The following is a 13728-nucleotide window of genomic DNA, read 5'->3' on the forward strand; positions in this document are numbered from 1 at the left end:
GGTATTTACTGAATAAATGGAATTCTTTATAACCCTACAATTCATGAGAACAAGCTTGGGTGTGTGTGTTTGTGTGTGGGGGTGTGTTCAGATGCAGTCCTAGGCAGACAATAAGACCGTTGTTGTCCACTCCATTTAGTGACAGTGATGGTTTCACCAATAAAATCACGTCACTCTTTCAGGGCCAAAGTCTATGTTAATGAAGGGCCACATAAACACGAGAGAAACACGACCTCAGAAACTGATGTTGGATGATTAGTTCTGGATCGGCCCAGCTAGCCCACAAGTACTTTCACGTCTCCAAAGAACACAGTTTCATCATGGATTCTGCTGAAAAGAGAGAGAGAGATTCCCGTCTGGAGCGGGATAGTGAGGGAAAGTGACCAAACAGCACGTCACAGGATTGGGTGGATGCATTTGACGTCACCAAAGGGGCGGAGCGCTTTATACAAGGATAGAGGAGGCTCGAGTGGAGACAGTTTCTCTGCGCGAGGGGCGAGTGCGAGAGTTTGAGGGGATGGATCATTGCTATGGAGTACAGGCTGACACCCTGCAGGTAGACTGGATGTGTGTGTGAAAGTGAGAGAGAGGGAGAGAGAGAAAGAAAGAGAGTACCTGAAGAGAAAGAGCACGCACCGATCGATCGATACACAGTGAACTTTATTTATTTCATATAATTCCAAAGTATTTGTGTGTGTGGTTTGTGTGCGCGCGCGGTGGGGTGGTGGTGTGGGTGTGTGCTGTTAAAGTGAATGATTTCCGTAATTATGTTTTTTGCATTTTGTCCTATTAATGATTAACGATTAACGCAGTGACTGACTGTCTGCAAGTGTGTGTGTGTGTGTGTGTGTGTGTGTGTGCGTGTGTGTGTGCGTTTATGATGTTCATGTGGATGATTGCAATAAGATCCTCACCGCTATGCTTACTGAATCTATTAGAAAGTCTTGTGTGTGTTAGTGACTGAGTGAGTGTGTGAAGCTGTCCACAGGTTTGAGTGTGTGAGTGATGGGGTGAGTGTTTGAAACTGTCATGGATTGTGAGTCTGTGAGTGACTGGGTAAGTGTGTGAAAGTGTTCTCAGATGTGTGTGTGTGAATGATTGGGTGAGTGAGTAATACTGTCCACAGTTGTGAGGGACTGGGTGAATTTGTGAAAGTGTTCATATTTTTGAATGTATAAGTGACTGGGTGAGTGTGTGTGATTGTGATGTAAAAGATTCTGTAAATTCTATGGTGAAAAACTGTAAAATCATGAGGGTAAATGACTGTAGACTCTAAAATGGTTGAACCATTACCGTTTCTGTAACAGCAAAATACCGTAAATACTTCTATCAACCAAAACACAAATTTGTAAAAACATATTTCTTGCTTACAAGAGTATTTACTCTTACTTTTTACTATTACTTACTTATAATGAAAATATTCAGTAATATTTGCTTGAAATTCATTTTGTAAAAAATAAATGTTGTCACTGCTAAATACACAAACCATTATGGGCAGTACAAGTGGTCAAGGACTGGAAGAAACTGAGACTCATGGGGGAGCCCCAGCATGCCCAGCAGCTCCATATTTTTGTGATTTTCAGAATTGTTTTTTTTTGTTGGCTTTCTGATTGCATTGGACCAATTATTTTGTGTGTGTGTGTGTGTGTGTGTGTGTGTGTGTGTTACTGTGCATGTTGTGATGAGATGTGTGTTGGTCAGGAAAGTTCACCATCAGCCTGTGTTCGAGTGCTGGAGTATGGCCCCTAGATACTGCACATTTCTTTGCTCCTATTGACAATAACTCCTTTAAAAAGCTGAAAATATAATGCTTATTCTCAGTATGGCTATATCTCAGTCTCAATTCTGTCATTTGTCAAACCATTTACATGTAAATTTAATGACAAAACAATGTTTCTTAGTTTTCTATGTAAATACTATGGGTTTTTACAGTGTATATCTGTTTTTTAAACGTAAGTACTGTAAACAAAACAGTTATTGAATGAAAATGTATGGTTGCCTAAAATAATACTCTAATGTCATATGCATTTCCACCAAATATTTTACAGTGAAATTCTGGCAACCAAAACTGCTGGTTTTTACTGTAAAAATGATGGATTTATATTTTTGCAGTGTCCAAAGTTGTGAGTGTGTGTGTGACTGGGTGAGTGTGTGAAAGTGTCCACAGTTGTAAGTGACTGTGTGTGTGTGTGAGTGTCCACAGTTGTAAGTGACTGGGTGAGTATGTGAAATTGTCTACAGTTGTGAGTGACTGGGTGATTGTGTAAATTTGTCCACAGTTGTGAGTGTGTGTGTGACTGGGTGAGTGTGTGAAAGTGTCTACAGTTGTGAGTGTGTGTGTGACTGGGTGAGTGTGTGAAAGTGTCCACAGTTGTAAGTGACTGTGTTTGTGTGTGAGTGTCCACAGTTGTAAGTGACTGGGTGAGTATGTGAAATTGTCTACAGTTGTGAGTGACTGGGTGATTGTGTAAATTTGTCCACAGTTGTGAGTGTGTGTGTGACTGGGTGAGTGTGTGAAAGTGTCCACAGTTGTAAGTGACTGTGTGTGTGTGTGAGTGTCCACAGTTGTAAGTGACTGGGTGAGTATGTGAAATTGTCTACAGTTGTGAGTGACTGGGTGATTGTGTAAATTTGTCCACAGTTGTGAGTGTGTGTGTGTGACTGGGTGAGTGTGTGAAAATGTCTACAGTTGTGAGTGTGTGTGTGACTGGGTGAGTGTGTGAAAGTGTCTACAGTTGTGAGTGACTGGGTGAGTGTGTGAAAGTGTCTACAGTTGTGAGTGACTGGGTGAATATGGGAGAGTGTCCAGACTTGTGACTGTATGAGTGACTGGGTGAGTGTGTGAAAGTGTCCACAGTTGTGAGTGTATGAGTGACTGGGTGAGTGTGTGAAAGTGTCCACAGTTGTGAGTGTATGAGTGACTGGGTGAGTGTGTGAAAGTGTCCAAAGTTGTGAGTGTATGAGTGACTGGGTGAGTGTGTGAAAATGTCTACAGTTGTGAGTGACTGGGTGAATATGTGAGTGTGTGCACAGTTGTGAGTGACTGGGTGAGAGTGTGAAAGTGTCCACAGTTGTGAGTGTGTGAGTGACTGGGTGAGTGTGTGAAAGTGTCCACAGTTGTGAGTGTGTGTGTGACTGGGTGAGTGTGTGAAAATGTTTACAGTTGTGAGTGACTGGGTGAGTGTGTGAAAGTGTCAATAGTTGTGAGTGTGTGTGTGTGACTGGGTGAGTGTGTGAAAGTGTCCACAGTTGTGAGTGTATGAGTGACTGGGTAAGTGTGTGAAAGTGTCCACAGTTGTGAGTGTATGAGTGACTGGGTGAGTGTGTGAAAGTGTCCAAAGTTGTGAGTGTATGAGTGACTGGGTGAGTGTGTGAAAATGTCTACAGTTGTGAGTGACTGGGTGAATATGTGAGAGTGTGCACAGTTGTGAGTGACTGGGTGAGTGTGTGAAAGTGTCCACAGTTGTGAGTGTGTGTGTGACTGGGTGAGTGTGTGAAAATGTCTACAGTTGTGAGTGACTGGGTGAGTGTGTGAAAGTGTCCACAGTTGTGAGTGTGTGAGTGACTGGGTGAGTGTGTGAAAGTGTCCACAGTTGTGAGTGTGTGAGTGACTGGGTGAGTGTGTGAAAATGTCCACAGTTGTGAGTGTGTGAGTGACTGGGTGAGTGTATGAAAGTGTCCACAGTTGTGAGTGTGTGAGTGACTGGGTGAGTGTGTAAAAGTGTCCACAGTTGTGAGTGTGTGAGTGACTGGGTGAGTGTGTGATGCTGTGATGGACTGGCGGCTTGTACAGTGTATATTTTCTTTTGCGGCCAGTGTTTTTTGTTTTTTTGGCCTCTTGACCCACCCAGGTGGTTAGAGAAGATGAATGAATGAATGCCAGTTTCCAGTATCTGATTTTGAAAGTGTCAGAGTCTGAGGGCTATAAAATATTTTAGCTCACTCCCACCACAATCTGAACATAAAGATATTTCGAGAAAGAGAAAGGACTAAGATAAAAGCAGACTTAGGTTTTTCGGCGCAGATATAATGTGTATAATGACAAAGTGATGGCATTATTGCTGGAGGTTATGGTGACTGTCTGAATAATACTTCAGCCTTGATATGAGCACTGTGTTTTCATCCATCTTATATTGCCTCAAATTAACCCTGTGCCAGTGCATTAATGCAAAATGATTCAATTTATTCATGTGGCTTTTCTACAGGGTAAGTTTGATCAATAAGCATTTCTGCAGGTGTGCAATTTTTGAAAATTTGTGTGTGTGTGTGTGTCTTTGTTTTTGTTATGTACATTACCAGGACAAAATCAGGGTAATGAGAAAGAACCAAAGAATCACAATGTTCCTCGGATTTAAAACCTTGTTTTATTTTTAAAAAGGTGTAACACAACTTTATTTTTTTAATAAAGTGTTTGAGTGGAATGTTGCTAAGCATTCTGTCCAGGGTAACTCACTCAGGGTAACATTTTAAGGGTAAATGATTTTAAAAATCATGCATGACAGTCCAATAACAGTGCCAAATTAAAATGTGTGCCATTATGTTATGGTGTATTATTGTGTATATTTAATGGCATGTAATAGATATGAAAACCTCTCTTTGCATTTTGTCACTGTCCAAAGAAAAACATGCATATCCATTTTTGTGAATTTTTATTTTACCACATGTTTTTTTCTATTAGATCTTTAATTTTTTTTTTTTTATAAAGTTAACTAATTTTTAATCATGTCTTTTCTTTTAATGCAATACATTGTTTGCATTTTTTTTATATTTTGTGCATTTTTTATTTGAATTCATCTGCTGTTTTTTATACAACAGTGCTTTATAAATAAACTAGTCAAACTTGCCATTTGAACACAGCATTTGTCCTTCACACTGTTTGAAATTTCACGATAAATGGACCAATAGAAATGCTCCTAAATTACTTGGAATATTTTTTTTTACATTGTCTTCCACTGAAATTAAGGATTGCTTTTTTTTCCTTCTCCTTTTAAGTTACTACTTTGGAACATACATAACACTGCTGTTGAAATTGATTTGTTAATGTTTATTTTAATATAGAACCCCACCTGCTTTCAATACTGATGTATACAATCTGGTTATATTAAATAATTATGAAAGTTAAGATTATTCTATTTTCTGTACTGCTACTGCTTTGGTATTAACAGTGAGGACCTGACTCTTTGTCCTGAGATTGTATATAAACAAACTAGCATGTGTCCGTATGTATGTACTTCAAATATGAGCCAACTTTGTGCAATTAATTCTTTAATCCCAAATTCTTCTGTTCATAATAACTGTTTAACATGAAGCTAATAATAAAATTCACAAAAAAGTCATAAATCATTTTATTTTGTTTCCTACCAGCAACCTATGAGTCCTGAGTGTGTCCACGCTGGTGTGAGAGTGTCCTGTCCTGAATGAAGTGTCTGGTGAGTTGTGCTCAGCCACTCTGAAGACTCTCCTGATGGCAGCTGCGCTCTTCGTTTTCCTCCTCTTCCTCTCCCTATCTCCCCCTGTTCCCTCTCGTCCGGCAAGTGACCCAGACACACCCTCGCCAGCCAGGACCTCCCAGAATAGCACCCGACATTTGCCAGACGTCATCATTATCGGGGTGAGGAAGGGAGGAACTCGAGCGCTAATTGAAATGTTAAGTCTCCACAGCAGCATCACTGCGGCTGAGAACGAGGTCCACTTCTTTGACTGGGAGTCACACTATCAGAAGGGGTTGAGCTGGTACGCCTCGCAGATGCCTTTGACTAAATCTGGGCAACTCACAGTGGAGAAAACTCCAGCTTATTTCACCTCCGCCAAAGTCCCAGAGCGTGTTTTACAAATGAACCCGAGCGTCAGGCTTCTCTTGATCGTCAGGGACCCCGTGGACAGAGTGTTGTCTGACTACACCCAGGTTTTCCACAATCACTTGCAGAAGCGGAAGCAACCTCAGCCCATAGAGGCCTTGCTTCTGTTAAAGGACGGGCAGCTGAACTTGGCGTACAAGGCCTTGAACCGGAGTTTGTACCACATGCACATGGAGCACTGGCTAGCCACATTCCCTCGGGAAAGCTTCCATGTGGTGGACGGAGACTCCCTGATCCGGGAGCCTCTGGAAGAGATGCAGAAGGTTGAGAAATTCCTAGGTCTGGATCCACAAATTAGTGCAGAGAACTTCTACTTCAATGAGACCAAGGGCTTCTACTGCCTGAGGGACAGAGGTGGACGCGAGCGTTGTTTACACAGCTCTAAAGGTCGGACTCACCCACAGGTGGCACCCGAAATCTTGCACAAACTTTGGGATTATTTCCATGAACCAAACCAGAGGTTCTTCCAGCTGGTGGGAAGAACGTTTGACTGGGACGGAGTTAGCAAACACAAGCTAGAGACACACACAGTGAAAATGGACTGAATTTGACAGCTAGCATAGTTAACATGTGGATTATCATGGATCCTACGAAGCCCAGCCAATGAAACTGGAACCTAGTTCTTCAGACTCTTCTGGGAAGAACAGTAAACCTAGATATGACAAGCTGGGAATATCACACATTAACTGGTGCACACATCTTTAAGCATTACTTGTTAGCAGGATTAGCCTCTTTTAACTTCAAACATAAAAAAGGCCGGAAATATATCCATGCATGTGCATTAGCGTGGATTTCAGCTTTAGGTAGAAGCACCCAATAAAGATGCCAATAAGCAATGCCAATAACGAATGCTGAATGATTGCATCTTAGCCCACAAGGCTACTTTCAGGTGTAAAATGTATCAACCAAATACCAAACTTTTGTTTTCACACTAAGTTGTTTCCAAATAATGTTTCAAGTCAATACTATTACAGTGCAGGATTATATATTCAGAATACTACAGTTCCATAAACAAGAAAGAGGCATAATAAAGCAACATCAATTACTTTAATAGTGTTTAGAATCATAGTTCCAGTTTCTCTGACATGGATTAAACCTAATCTTGGACTCGATTGTCAGTAAATAAATACCATTATCATCTAGATTTAGGCTTTATCTATATGTGAAAAGCTGGACCACGTTTAGATTTAACGTATCGCTTTTCAAACTTCCCGATCTATATTAAGCCTAATCTTGGGCTGAGACTCAGTTTTAATGGAGATTTACCAATTGGAAAATCTTTTTAAATTAAAGCTTAATCTTAATCTTTGTCTAAGAAACTGACATAGATTTATAACATACTGGTTATCAGACTTAGTACTAATTTTCTTATTAGTATTAAGTGTTATAGATCATATCAATTGCACTCCTCATATTTATGTATGCAAATTTATGTAGCCTAAGTATTTAATCACTGTACACTGCAGAGGTTATATATGCGATATAAGCTATATTTATATTTTTATATTTGGAGAGAAACTCCAGTGAATACACAGTTTATTATTTTCTTTCTTTTACAGGAGCACTGAAAACTTTAATGATTAAATGTATTACGAGCTGGAAATTGCTTGTAAAGTTCATTTAAATTGTGTGTTGTCACTTTTCTTTTTTATTACTGTTGTGAAATGCCCTATGCAAATGAGCCCAGTGTGTCCAGTCGTCTGTGTCCAAGTGAGGTCTCTTTTATTCACTCTTTAAATCTGCATAAATAAGTCTTTTCATTTTAATTTGGTTTAAAACGCCTACTGTGTCCAAAAACGTGAAATGTCCATTCATTCCATCTCATCTGCTTTATTTGTAAAAGAATAGTGATGTAAAAGAAAAGAATTCATTTTTATTCATATCTTTGTGATGGAAGGCTGCTGAAACAAAACCTTGATTAAAAAAAATCCTTCATGAGAAGGAAATGCAGTATTTATTTTCTTAAATGTAAAGTATTTGGGCTGTTTGGGTTTTTTCCCTAAGATTTTTAAACACTGGATCTGGCAAAATTTCTATATGTTGTCTACTTTTATCCTGATGCTGACCCTGAGTATCATCATGTACATATTGGCCATTTTGACTGGAAGTTAAATATGATCCTAGGCTGGTACCTGACTTTTACAAAATACTGAAGAGGTTTACATCCTGTAAATATATGTTAAATATCCCACTCAAAACTGGTCTAAATCCTCCTGAACTGGATATTTTTGGAGAGATGGGGCTATAAATTTTTTTTGAGGTCACACTTTTATTTTTGAGACACGCAGCTCTCTCTCAGCCAGAGCAAGGGGCAGATTCTCAACGGCTTCTAAACAGAGAATTTCATTGGTGGTTACCTTTATTTAGCCAATCAGCAGCCAGAGTTATCTGTCCTTTGTTCAGTGCTGCAGCCAATGGAGTAACAGTCCCTCCTACAGTTGTTACCAATTACCCTAGACAATCCCGGTTACAGCTTAGCCCCCCTTATCATTAATCTCTAGTGACAACCCTGTCTTTTGCAAGCGTCTCAGCCGTATCACTGTTTTTATAGCATTGTAGCATTAACGATTACTGCCCCCCCAACCTCCTCCGCCAATTTCCTCCACCAACATCTTCGTCTGATTTTTAAGATAAATACACGTAATAGAACTTGTTTATTTCTTTACATTCTCTTTTATTATGTAATATTATTATTTCTATATTATTTGTTATTTATAAAGTACATTTAGCATTTCAGTTCATTTTAATGGGGAATTTTAATTTGATATACGAGCAAAGTGAGTACTGAGCTCGGTCACAGATCGAATTAAACGTAGGTATTACTCTATTTGTTTGCATATATATGTATTGGTTTACACATGGCTTTGTGTTATTTGTGCACATTTTACTATCACTGTAAAAAATGAAGGACCGATGCCCTATGAAATAATGTTTATTATTATTATTATTATTATTAATGTTAGTGTTTCTGTCAGATGAATGGAAATGGGAGTGTTGTGGTTTTTAGACATCCTTTATAATGCATGATTTCAGTTAATTCAAGTGCATATTTGGAAAGGCAATAAACAAAACAGAATGGTTAAAAGCAGTAAGTAGTAAAAAGCAGTACAGGCCTAAGATCACCAGGCTCAATGACACACATCGACAGTGGAACTGCGTTCTCTGGAGTGAGGGATCACCGTCCCATTTTAGACGATTTGGTGTGGTTTTGTGATCAGAAGAAATGTTGAATAGGTTCAGTACTGTGTTGAAGTCTTGGGCACCTGTTACATAAAAGGATGTATCATCTCATTAAGTGTGGTTCTTATATAAAATATATATAATTACAATAAATAAAAATGCATAATACAGTAAAATTAAAACAAATTGTGATTCCAGATGTTCTCCTTGATTTGTTGGATTTGTTAAATCAACAGTACACTTGATTTAACATAATCAAGTGTTTATTAACCACTAATAACCTCAAATAATACTGAACTGTCACAAGGAGATACATGTAAATGGTTAAACCAACACATTCACACACACAGTATTACACTCATTGGAATTATGGGGTAGGGTTTATTCTAATGGCATTTAGTTTGTTTTCTACAAAATTTGCACAGTAGCTTCTTCGTTTTCTAGGACCCCCCCCCCCCCTTCTCTCTCTTTCTCTCTCTCTCTCTCTCTCTCTCTCTCTCTCTGTCTCTCTGTCACACAAACACACACACAGATAGACAGATTCCCATTCAGCCGTGTAGGAATGTGACACTTAATCATGGAGACATGAATTTATTGTAGAACAGCTGGCTACAGCTGGTTCTGCATCACATCTCCCATTTGATCTGATTTAATAGAGTTCAGTGGTGTCAGATTTGGTCGACTGCTTCACTCTTAATTTTCATAACAAGATTCTGTTCTCACTTCAGAACATTTACATTCTGTGTATTTTAAGAATGTTCTTCACATGCAGTTATTTAGAGAATCGTAAAATATTTACATTTTACATTATATTACATTGTCAGTGTAAAAACGTGTAAAGGGCATTTATTGAAATGAAGGAAGGGAGGAAAGAGGAAAAGAGGGAAGAAAGAAAAAATGACTAGAGGCGAAAAGATAGGATAAAAGCCAGAAGTCTGACTAACAGAAATGGACTGACAAGAAAGAACACACAAGAGTTAGTTTCTCTGTTACACAGCTCCACGGTCCTGGGGTAGCAGTTAAATTTTTGCCTGAAAAGAAAGAAGCATGTAAGAAAGTACAGAAGAAAGAATGGAACAATGGGAATCAAATGAAATCGAATGAAAAGAAATAAGTACACAAGAAAGAAAGGACATTTGTAAAAGTAAAAAAACTAAATACTTTTAAATTATTTAATGTACTTAATTATTTAATTAGTTAATGAATTATATTAAGAGAGAAATGGAAATGTAAAAACACTGAGCGATGCCGTAGAAGAACCACTTTTGGATCCATAAAGAATCATTTTCTTAAATTAATATAATATACTAAATTATATAGAAACATTATTAATAAATAATGTTCAACTGGTAAGGACCTGACCATAAAGTGAAGTTCATACATCTCTGCAGCACACAGCTCTTTGGTTCTTTATGGAACTGAACGTGGTTCTTTTATGGCATCCCCCAAGAACACTTTGTAGTAGTTCCCTTATTTTGAAGAGTGAAGAAATATTAAGAAAAACTATAATGGAATAATGGATTTGGCATAAACACTGTGCCAGATCGACAGGGCGGGTTGTGGTTGATCCACTGTGGTGATGGGACGGGAGGTAGCAGCCGAAAGAAGAAGAAGACGAAGAAGATAATGGGATAATGGCACTCTCTTTCCTGCTAGCAGTTATAAATATGTTAAATAATATTTTCTTCTTATTATTCATATGTTATTGTTAATAACTGTGCTATTAATAATTCATTACATATAAAACACTCTATGACCCTACAAACAAAACAGCTCAATAACAACCGAAGCAACAAAAGGTTTGAATAATAATAAGCTAAATGAAGAAGAATTGTGAACTGCATGATTCAGTTTCCTCCGGTGTGTCTGATGATGTTTACAGATGTTGAGCAATAGTGAATCAGAAAAAGTGTGCGTAAAATTTTAATTGTGGTTTATGAGTGAGTAGAATGAACTTCTTCCCTCATCACAAGCACGATGCTAGCCTGTATGGGCATGTGTCAGCTGCCATAGTTTATCCGGGCAGTCAGCATTCTCCTCCAAGTGTGTTTAGCTGTTCATTGACTTTCGTTAGCAGTGGTTTGTTACAACCCTTATTTTGTGCATGTCTAGGGCCCAGAAAATTGGTGTGGCCACACCAGAAATATGTTAATATATTAGGAGTCATAGTTCACTTATAGCAGAGACAAAAATGAACACACTCTCTTAGAGAAAAGAGAGAGGATGGGCTTTAGCCAAAAATAACAAACCAAACAGAGTAAGAAAATAGAAAACAAAGCAAATCTTTTTGACCTAACACCATCCAAAATAAACGATAACAATAAGAACTAAAATAACAATTTTATCAAAGTGGAAAAAACATTTCTCAAATTTCAATGGCAGTCAGTTTTAATATATTCATTCATTCATTGTATGTAAGCGCTTATCCAGTTCAGGGTCATGGTGGGTCTGGAACCTACCCGGAATCATTGGGCTGAAGGCAGGAACACACCCTGGAGGGGGCGCAAGTCCTTCACAGGGCCTCACACACACTCACACCTACGGACACTTTTGAGTCACCAATCCACCTACCAACGTGTGTTTTTGGACTGTGGGAGGAAACCGGAGCACCCGGAGGAAACCCATGCAGACACAGGGAGAACACACCAAACTCCTCACAGACAGTCACCCAGAGCAGGACTTGAACCCACAAACCCAGGATCGTGGAGCTGTGTGACTGTGACACTACCTGCTGCGCCACCTTGTCGCCCAATTTTAATATATAAATAATATAATTGAATATATAAATATGAATATATATTAAAATTGATTTAATATAAAATAATATTAAGATATTAAATAATATTTAAATAAAACATCTGAAGCAGTATAAAACTGACTAAAATGAATGCATCATAAATAGGTAATAAAAAAGGAACACAGTAGAAATAGAAATGGGAAATATGTTAAGAAAAGTTTGAAACAAGATTATTACTAATACAATAAGAAGGACCAGCCTTGATATTCACAACATTCCTACACTACAATACATTTTGATTTATAACTACTTTATGATTGTGGTGCTACATTGATAAATATAAACAAACTGTTAAGAACCTGAAGTGGTGCTACAGAAAGATAGCTATAAACTTATTTGAGACACAGGAGACAATACTTATGAAGTTGTTTAGGGTTAGAGTTATGGATAGTGTCACGCCTTCGTCCTGTCAGTTTGTTGTCCCCGCCATGTGCTTTATTTGCACATGGCTCTGTTTTGTTTATGTTCGAGTCTCCGCCTTTGTTCCGCCTCCTCGTCCGTGTCATCTGTTCACCCGTCCTCCTTGTTATCTGTCCAGGTGTGTCTCGTTTGTGTTGGTATTTAAGCTCTCTTGTCTCGTGTCCTGTTTGTCGTTCATTTCACATTCTCATTTATCCTTTCTCATGTCAGTCATGTTATCTGTCTGTCTCCGTAGTTTCTCTCGTCGTCGTTTCGCTCCCCAGTCTAGTCTGTCTAAGTGTTAGTTTAGTTTCATTTCGTGTTGTGTTGTAACTACTGTTTCCTGTCATTGTTTTGTTATTTCTTTCATTATAATTAAAATACCGTGTTTTAGCAAATGCGTCCGCCTCCGTCAGTCCGCTCCGTGAATCCTGACAGATAGGTTAAGGGTTAGGGGTCAGTTTAAGGCTCAGTTTTACATTTTAAAGGGCAAGCTATACTTGGTACATACTTTATAAAGGCAAACTATATTTAGAACACTCTTTACAATCCTCGAGGATGGATATTAATAATAGTCAAGTATGTATAAATTTACTTTGACACCAGGCTGAAATAAGAATTAGGAATCGTGATACAATGTTACAATAAATTTAATAATGATTTATTACTATATATAATTCTTATTTTTGTTAGCTATTATGGTACACCAAGTTTTATGACTAATCTCACAGGAGTAATTGATTTATGAATTTATAATAAAAAAAAAAAAACAGCATGAAACTTGCAGAGGTTTGAAATAACACACAGAAAGGGAGGTAGACACAGTACCAGGTAACGACAAGCCTAAAAGGATCAAGCAATAATATTAATGTGTGTGTGTGTGTGTGTGTGTGTGTGTGTGTGTGTGTGTGTGTGTGTGTGCTTTTTGAGTGCCTTCGCTTTCACTTCAGTAATTCTTGTAAACATCTTGTTAAATGAGACAAAATTTGGTGCAGTCTTTGCTGTTCCACTGGGTAATGGACCATTTCTGTGGAAATTTTAAGGCATTCAGCAGCAAGAGCATTAGTAAGTGCAGGCAATGAGAAATATTGGATGTTAAATGTAACTTTACAAACATCGCTCCAACTCTTCCCATACGTACTGGATGATGTGGCCTTCTGTTACTCCCAGAGAACATGGTTCTACTGCACATCACGGAAATACATTGTCATAGAAAACACTACAGCTTGTGTAGTCACAAATGCCAAAGATGAGTGTATTAATAAATCCACAATGCACACTTAGAGCCAGTCAATTTATGAGGATGTTAATGGACACAAATGTCCCACAATCCAGTGGAAACCAAGAAGGGTAGAGGTTCTCACGTCGGGTAGTGCCACACTCCCTACGTAGTGCACTTTTCAAACTGTAAACTAATAATTCTACACTCAGACAGTGCAGTAAATGTCACACAGAGGGATGTGAAGCTTATATAAATGAATATAAATGGTTTTA

The 13728-nt window shown here is 38.4% G+C and overlaps 1 protein-coding gene across 1 annotated transcript; it reads left to right on the forward strand.

The window, feature by feature from the left end:
* The first annotated feature begins 456 nt into the window (after positions 1-456).
* On the forward strand, positions 457-8579 carry hs3st1 (heparan sulfate (glucosamine) 3-O-sulfotransferase 1). Its single transcript, XM_066641449.1, has 2 exons — positions 457-556; positions 5365-8579. Exon 2 carries the CDS (start codon positions 5465-5467, stop codon positions 6401-6403), a length of 939 nt encoding a protein of 312 aa, XP_066497546.1. The 5' UTR covers positions 457-556; positions 5365-5464; the 3' UTR covers positions 6404-8579.
* The last annotated feature ends 5149 nt before the right edge of the window (positions 8580-13728 follow it).

The sequence above is a fragment of the Hoplias malabaricus genome, chromosome 13 (assembly GCF_029633855.1).
Source record: "Hoplias malabaricus isolate fHopMal1 chromosome 13, fHopMal1.hap1, whole genome shotgun sequence".
NCBI classification, from domain to species: Eukaryota; Metazoa; Chordata; class Actinopteri; order Characiformes; family Erythrinidae; genus Hoplias; species Hoplias malabaricus.

What these genes read in the sequence shown, in the direction of transcription:
- hs3st1 (XM_066641449.1), top strand. Translation starts at nt 5,465, where the DNA reads ATGGCAGCTGCGCTCTTCGTTTTCCTCCTCTTCCTCTCCCTATCTCCC.